The 8,013-nt window shown below is 40.8% G+C and overlaps 1 protein-coding gene across 7 annotated transcripts in view; it reads right to left on the minus strand.

The window, feature by feature from the left end:
• SGK3 (serum/glucocorticoid regulated kinase family member 3) overlaps nucleotides 1-5,269 on the minus strand; it is a 155,212-nt gene extending 149,943 nt beyond the window's left edge. For 3 of the 7 annotated variants that reach the window (XM_021002169.2, XM_078153380.1, XM_021002171.2), the window contains exon 1: nucleotides 4,420-4,928. Coding sequence is in view for 1 of the 7 variants with exons in the window: in XM_021002178.2 (XP_020857837.1) it covers nucleotides 4,420-4,569; nucleotides 5,106-5,126 (171 nt within the window). In the remaining 6 variants the exon portion in view is untranslated. Of the gene's footprint in view, nucleotides 1-4,419; nucleotides 4,931-5,105 lie in introns of those variants that run through there. The other 4 variants (XM_021002178.2, XM_021002174.2, XM_021002175.2 and 1 more) reach the window with 4 other exon arrangements.
• Between the last annotated feature and the right edge of the window lie 2,744 nt (nucleotides 5,270-8,013).

An 8,013-nucleotide genomic window follows, 5' to 3' on the forward strand; every position in this document is an offset into this window, starting at 1 on the left:
TTTGACATATGATAATCAGATTTTCATCCTCAAAAATGAAACTTAATAAAGTTACACAAGTATTTGCTATTTATTTTTTATAGCGAAAGATGCATCATTGCCTATCCTTGGTATTTACCTTTATCATAAGAAAAGAGTCAAAACTTAGCTCTTCTGAGCAATGCAATGATCTAAGACAATCCCAAAAGAATCATGATGGAAAATGCTATCTATATCCACAGAAAGAACTATGGCATCTGAATGCCTATCAAAGCATACTGTTTTCTCTTTTTGGGGTTTTTTTGTGTGTTTTCTTTCTCATGGTTTTCCCCTTTTGTTCTGATTCTTTTTTCACAATATGACTAATTTGGGAATATGTTTAATATGATCATACATGTATATCCTATATCAGATTGTGTGCCGTCTTGGGGAGGGGGAGTGAAGGGAGGAGGGAAATTTAGATCTCAAAATCTTATAAAAGTAAATGTTGAAAACTAAAAATAAATAAATAAAATAAAGAGTCAAAAGTAGAAGAATATAGTCCTCAACAAGAAGGAATGGTCTGGTTGGGAAAAGTCAGGTGAGTGTGTGTGTGTGTGTGTGTGTGTGTGTGTGTGTGTGTAGGGGGGATAATTTCTGGCAGAAACAATATGTTATATAACTTGTATTTCATGAATCAGCAGTTTCAACAGCAATATTCATGAATTTTTTTTTAGACACATGTAGATTGGATGGAACAAAGGTAAAATGTTTCCTGAAACAAAGCAAGTTTCAAAAGCATTTTATTCCACCCCCTCAAAGTAGAACTTTGACAAGGAGATGATTCATATTCAGGCTTCATTAACACTTTTATACCATATAATACATTTCATGGGAAATGCCTCCCAACCCTGATACTCTGTCCTCTCCCTTTCCCCACAATAACCATCTACCAGTTAATTTTCCTGTCTAATCACAGGTTACCTATCCAAAGATCATACATTTGGGGACACAGAGGGTCACACTGGAACTATTCAGGTTGTTGTTCTTTCTTTGTGTAAAACTATCCCCTGTACTAGGGAGACTGACTGGCACATTATAAGCACATAGTAATCACTGGATTTTTTTTAAAATTAAAAGTGCTTGTGGCAATTATATTTGTATGAACTTGATCAGTTAATATAAGTGCTTGGGTGAAGTCACTCTCACAGAACACCCGTAGCATATCTTCAGGTTTTAAAGCTGAATTGATGAGAAAGTCAAAGAGGGTAGAGAGACAGGTAAGCTATGAATATAGATGCCAAACGAATGTGTCAAACCAAAACATTCTTAGGACTAGGAGAAAGGGGTGGATTTGAGCAGTAGGAACACCCCTTAAAAAGTCCTTACCAGTACTTTTTGGGTCAAATCCTATCACAAAAAGCTCCAAAGTCCAAATTTTGTTACAACAAATATTGTTTGAAAACACTGGTTTTCCAATTAAGCTTGTTTAAATCTTCTACAGTGATTCTGGTTATAATATTTTTGGTATTGGGATTTGCCCTGTATTGAAATGTCTCCCTTTGTTGTGCTGGCTTTTCGAACAAATTTGGAGAAGGATGGTTGGCGTGGAGGAAGGGAAAGAAGATGGATGGCTCTTCCTATATATACAATGGATAGCCTCTAGCCATGTGAAGAGTCACAAGCAGGAAAACATTCCCTAACCAATGATGAGAGTTACAGCAGACTATCTCTTCTCAAAACTTACAGCTTGTAAGCCATGGCAGAGTATGACATAAGACAGTTTAATATTTCACTTCTCTACAAATCAGGCTAAGGCCCTAAGCTGCATGTTGGAAGAAGATCCTTTAATCTTGAAAAGGACTTTCTAAATGTGCATTAAAATTTTAATATGGACAACTTGAAATGAACACAGAAACAGTAGGAGTGACTTACCTACAGATTATATGGATATAAATATGTGTGCTATTTTACATATTTTTATTTCAGTGCTTCCCTCAACTCTATACAGTAACTCCTTAATTAACTAATGCTCATCCTTGTGGCAAAATTAGCCCAGGCAGTGGTTGAGGTCATAAGACTGTCTTTTATCTTTCTTTGTTTTCTCTGCATTTAGCACAGTGCCTGGTATCTGCCTGGCACTTAGTAAGTGCTTGATAAATACTTATTGAGTGACTATTTTCAGCATTAGGTCAATGGGTGGAATGCTTAGGGAGACAATGCTCAGGTATAGGCCAGATAGGTGGTATAGGGTCCCCACCAAGGCTGCATTCCTGTAGCTCCTCACACCTGATCACTTGGGAAAGGGGCAAGGGAGTACTGCCTAGGTTAATTCACTGGTGAGGAGACTATTATTAGAGAAGCAGGAGTTTAGGGGTTCTCTCCTAGGCCTTCTTTTCTCTTGGTATTAGAATAAAGCTCATTATGAGTATGGATCATTTCATTCTTTGTACTTGTATCCCGCACACCTAGCACAATGTCTGACACATAATAGATGCTTAATAAATACTAGCTGATTGATAGTTTAATTATCAACATACAGTTATATATAATTATCAATAGTTTAATTATTAATAGTTTGATAATTGAGATATATAGTTTAATTTATCAATAGTTTGATAATTGAGGTATATAGTTTAATTATCATTAGATTAATATATCAATATAGTTTACTTATTGATAGAATAATTATTTTCAAGTTTAATTATCATTTTTATGCAAATGATTCACAGATATATATTCCAGTCTAGATTTCTCACCTAAGTTTCAATTCAGCGTCATCACCAATTGCCTGTTAAACATTTTGAACTGGATGTCCAGGAGACATCTCAACCTCATCATGTCCAAAACTGAATCCATTATCTTTTCCCCAAAATTCTTTATATTTGTATCCCTAGCAAAATATCTGGCACAGAGTAGCTGATTAATAAATGCTTGTTGATTAACTGATTGGGAAAGAAAGGAAAAAGAATGGAAATATCCTGCTTAGGTCAACAATCTGAGAGGAAATTCACATCCTGAAGCATTCACACCCTAATACTTGTTCCTATACCTGCAAGATTATCTTAGAATGTAAACTCTTTGACTGTAGGAAGCATCTCCCTCTGGTATTGGTATCCTCAGTACTCTGCATAGTGCTTGGCACATAGGAGATGCTTAATAAATGACTGTTGATTGATTTCTTCCTCTGGTGATGAAGTTTCTGATAATGAAGGATGACATTAGAATGGAACTGCTTTGTGAACTGTTGTATTAACGTAGCTTAAAAACATTGTTCAGACTTGTCAAAGTGAATTTAAACCAGGATTGAATACATAGAAAGGACTAAATATGTAGCAGTTGAATATATTTAACATCTGCTTTACATATCTATGCATATATATATATCTGCACGCACACACACACGCATGCATATACAGGCATACATTTTTATAAAATATACATACATTTTATGTATTATGTGTATGTATACATACATATGAATGTCACCCTCCAATCACAAACTGTTGATGATAATTACAGCAATTTAATTTCAGTTGCGCTTTACAGTTTCCTCTTTAGGAATGAAATTATATTTCTAGTCTAGAACAGCTAACCAAAGAAACAGGAAAAGCAGGAAGAATCATCCAGATGACAATATTCTGTTCTAGTTCATTTTCCTTCGGATCACCATGGCCAAAATGGACAGAAACAGAACTTTCTCCTAAAGCACACACGTCTCTAACCAAAAATAAAACCAAGTATACAATCCAAAGTTACTCAAGAAGAGTTGTGCTATCACTGTTTAAACTCCCCCAAACTTGGTTAATACTGTACATTTCTTTGTATATAAACAGAACTATTCCAATCTCCTTACTTCGAAGGCTCTTTCCCTTATTCCTGGTTCTCCTGCAGGTGTCCAGCTGAATCCTTTCTCAGATTCCCTGCCTCGGTATCTATCCCCATATCCTTTCCCAACTAACTCTCCACTCTCAATACTTAAGCATTTCCAAAATTCCAACCCCCATTAATAATCTCTAGCCATCGAGGCTTTTAGGAATCCCTAAACGGGGCTGAATCTGAAGTAACCTTCTTGGGCGCAAAACCCACCAACTTAGGTGGGTTTCTCTAAAAGTTCCCGGGTAGGAAATAACCTGCCAGTGGCTCTTGGAAAGTTGCTTTTTACGGCCTCAGGTACTGGCCAAATGGAGAGAAGGGGGGGAGGGGTGAGAAGGTAGAGTAACCGTGGAACCCAGAAAAGAGGAGGAGAAGGAGAGTACATAGCTGTCCCAGGAGTTAGAGGAATGGAAGTAGCCATCAGAGGCCCGGTTCAGCTTTCCCCACGCTCGGCTCTTTCCTGCTCCGAGGCCCGAGTGGGGCAGGGTTACACGGCGCTCTGAGCAGCCCAGGTCTGCAGCAGCAGGACCTAGGGCGTGTGCTGCGGGAGAGGTGCAGGAAAGGAAGCCCCCTGCAAGTACCTACCCGGGCTCCAGCTGCGCGTCTCTGTCCGCTCCCGCCTGGCCGCGCGGCCCGCAGCGTGGAAGCGGGAGAACTTTGTCTTCCTCTTTCCTGGCCGCGGCTGCCGGCTTCACAGTTTCCTCCCTGACGTGTCCCTCCCAGCGGCGGCTCCGCCTGTACAGACCGCGAGGCGCTGCTGCAGAGTAAGCGCCGGGCGGACAGAGCGGTGGACCGACAGACAGATGGGCAGGCAGACACTGGGCTGACCGACGGGCTGACAGACAGAGACAAGCAGGCAGGCAGGCAGAAAGACAGACGGGTCGGCAGGTAGGCAAGCAGACAGACAGGCAGACCTACTGATGGAAGGAAGGATAGACAGGCAGGCAGACCCGGACCGCAGCAGCGCGTGGGAGGGGGAGGAAGAGACTGGGACGAAGTGGGTGTGGGGTGTCACTTTAGCCACAGTCCCGCTCCACGCCCCCGCTCCTTCCAGCAAGGGGCCGCACCCCGGGGCTGCTGCCTCCAAGCCAGGGCCGAGGGGGCGGGCACGAGTGCTAAGTAAAGCGAGTGAGCTCTCTTTCTCCCCCCCGTCTCCCCGCTCGGTTCCTGTCCCTAGGAAGCCTGTCCCGAAGCTCCCCAAAGCCTGGCCCTAGACTGCACAGGGCAGCCGTCCTGGGCTGAGGGGCTCGGGACGTGAGTTTGTCCTGTACCTGCAAGAGGTACAAGTCCATGAAGCCTTCAGAGGATGGTCCGAGATCCTGGACGGCCGCCTCCCCTGCCTTCTTCCTTCTGCGACCCAGGGCAGAGGTCAGAAGTAACCACGATTCCTCCACCCCCAGCAGGCTCGCAGCCTTGAGTGGCCTGGGGTCATCTGAGGACGGTTAGAAAGCTGGAGGGCGGGGGTGCTGAGGCCCCTCTGCAACCCCCGGAGGATTTGGGGGGAACTGCAGGGTGGGTGGCCTCCCCTCTTTTCCCTCCAGCCTCAGAAGCTAACTACTGCAGTTCGACAGCCGGGTAGTAAAGTCCGGCACTCTTATTGTATTACATTCCCTCCCAGTATCCCCCCAAACACACACAAACACACATACGCACAACACAGAAGGTCCAAGCACATCTTTGGCAATCCACATAAATCTTCTTTTCCCGCCCCTGCCCTCGTTGTGAACAAGGTTCCCACTCATCAATTAAAGAGGACCAGACGCCCATTATTTGTTCCAAGAAGGGGCTAAAATAAAAGAACCGACAGAAATACAAACTTGCTTTAAGGGGGATGCCGAACCAGTAAGCAAATGTTGCTTAAAACTAGGAGAGAGGTGGGGGCGAACATTTGCTTTTACGACTGAAAGCTTAACTTCACCCTCCAGGTGACGTATTCGTTGTTTTGTTGTTTTTTGGTTTTTTTAGAAAAGTCATGGCAAAGAGGGATTACAAAAATTTATCTGGATCATAGATTTAGAACTAAAAGGAATCTTAGAAATCAACTGCTGTAGCTCTCTGAGGAAACTGAGGCCCAGAGAAGTGAAAGAACTTACAACGAATTAAACAGCTAGTTCAGCCTCTTTATTTTACAGGACCATGAGACTAAAACGACTTGCCTATGGATCACACAACTATTAAGGGTGTGGAATTTGAACCCAGGTCCCTTTGACTCCAAATCCCACACCCCAAGCCTTTTAGATCTCTTAAACTCTAGCTCTAGGTTAGAGGTATACAAACTTTTTTTGCCTTACCTATAGATAAAGATATTTTAATTTGCACCCCACCAATATTTGTATATTGACTTACTTAAAAATTACATATATATACATACAAAAATAGAAATGTTAAAAGGACGAGGTAAAGATGAAATAACACACAATCTTAGAGTAAGTGGGGAGCCATTAGAGCTTTTGGAGTAGGAGAGTGACATAGTCAGACCCTCACTTGAAGAAAATTACCTTGGCAGCTGTGTGGAGGATGGACAGGAATAGAAATACTTGAGGCAGGGACAACAATTAGAGAGTTATTGGAAAGATTTATATGAACTTATGCTGAGTGAAATGAGCAGATTCAGGAGAACATTATACGCAGTAACAGCAACAGTGTTTGATGATTGACTATGAATGACTTAGCTATTCTCAGCAATACAATGATCCAAGACAATTCCAAAGAATTCATGTTAAAAAATACTAGCTGCCTCCAAAGAAAGAACTGATGGAGTTTGAATGCAGATTGAACATACTATTTTCACTTTTTTTTGTTTTTTGTGGCTTTCCCCTTTTGTTCTGTTTCTTCTTTCACAACATGACTAATGTGGAAATATTGTTTACATGATTGCACATGTATAACCTATATCAGATTGCTTCCCATATCAGAGAGGTGGGAAGAAAGAGAAGAAAGGGGAGAATTTGGAACTCAAATTTTTTAAAAAAATTAATGTTAAAAATTGTCTTTATGTGTAATTGGAAAAAAATACTATTTTAAAAAATAAAAGAGAGGATAGAACAGAAGGTGGGAGTGTGAGGGCCAAGGATTACACCACTCAGTGGCACAATTTTGACTAGAGTGGTGGAGACTTTGTCCTACTGTGCCACTGTAATCTAGACATTATCAGAAGCTACCTGATGATGGTATCAAACAAGAATTCAGAGATTCCCATGTACGTGTTGCTCTTCAGATTCCTGTATTTTAATTCAGATTACTTGAATTTTAAATCATAGGATCATAGGTTAAGAGGTAGGAGGGAGCTTAGAAACCACCTCTCTAGGGGAGGGAAGGGAATAAGCATTAGTACAGTGTTTACTTTGGGCCAAGTACTTTACAAATGTTATCCATTTGATCCTTCCAACAACCCTGATGAAATAGGTGCTCTTTTTATCCCTATTTTACAGTTGAGGAAACTGAGGCCAACAGAAGTTAAGTGACTTGTCCAGGGTCACACAGCTAATATGTGTCTGAGGCAGAATTTGAACTCAGGTCTTCTTGACTCCAGTCCTAGCACTCTGACCACTGGACCATTAGCTGGTTAGACAATATGATGCTAATAATAGCTATCATTTATATATCACTTCAAAATTTGCAAAGCACTTGATAGATGTTATTTCATTTGATCCTCACAACAACCTGCATGGTTGCAGTTAAGTGATTTGCTCGCACACAAATAAGTGTCAGGGGCAGGATTTGAACTTAGGACCTCCTACTCTAAGACTAGCTATCTAGCCATTATACCACACTGCCTTTCTTTCTAGTATTTTCCCTCAGTGGCACTTCTCTGTAGGACCTGGGGTTTGTACATATAACTTCCTTAACTTGAATTGTCTCTTAGTTTGAATTATCTTGCAACTAAAAATGCATACAATTTTTTTCCCTGTATGCTCAGCTCTTAAAAGTGTATGGAAAGGAGGAATTAGATTCATTTTCAAATGAATTCATATTTATTATCAAGGGAAATATTATAAGTAAAGCAATTTGCAAACCTTAACATGGTACATAAATGTCTTCTGTTATTAGAAATATCCCTTTTCTAATAAAATAAATTGTTTAATGTAGATTACTGTTTTTCATTAAAACACAGCAGTCCTTCACATGTAGTTAAATATACATTTATAGTTATGTACTGGAAAAAAAAGGGATGAACTT

Source organism: Phascolarctos cinereus, unplaced genomic scaffold (assembly GCF_003287225.1).
Source record: "Phascolarctos cinereus isolate Bilbo 61053 unplaced genomic scaffold, phaCin_HiC Scaffold_4;HRSCAF=312, whole genome shotgun sequence".
NCBI lineage: Eukaryota > Metazoa > Chordata > Mammalia > Diprotodontia > Phascolarctidae > Phascolarctos > Phascolarctos cinereus.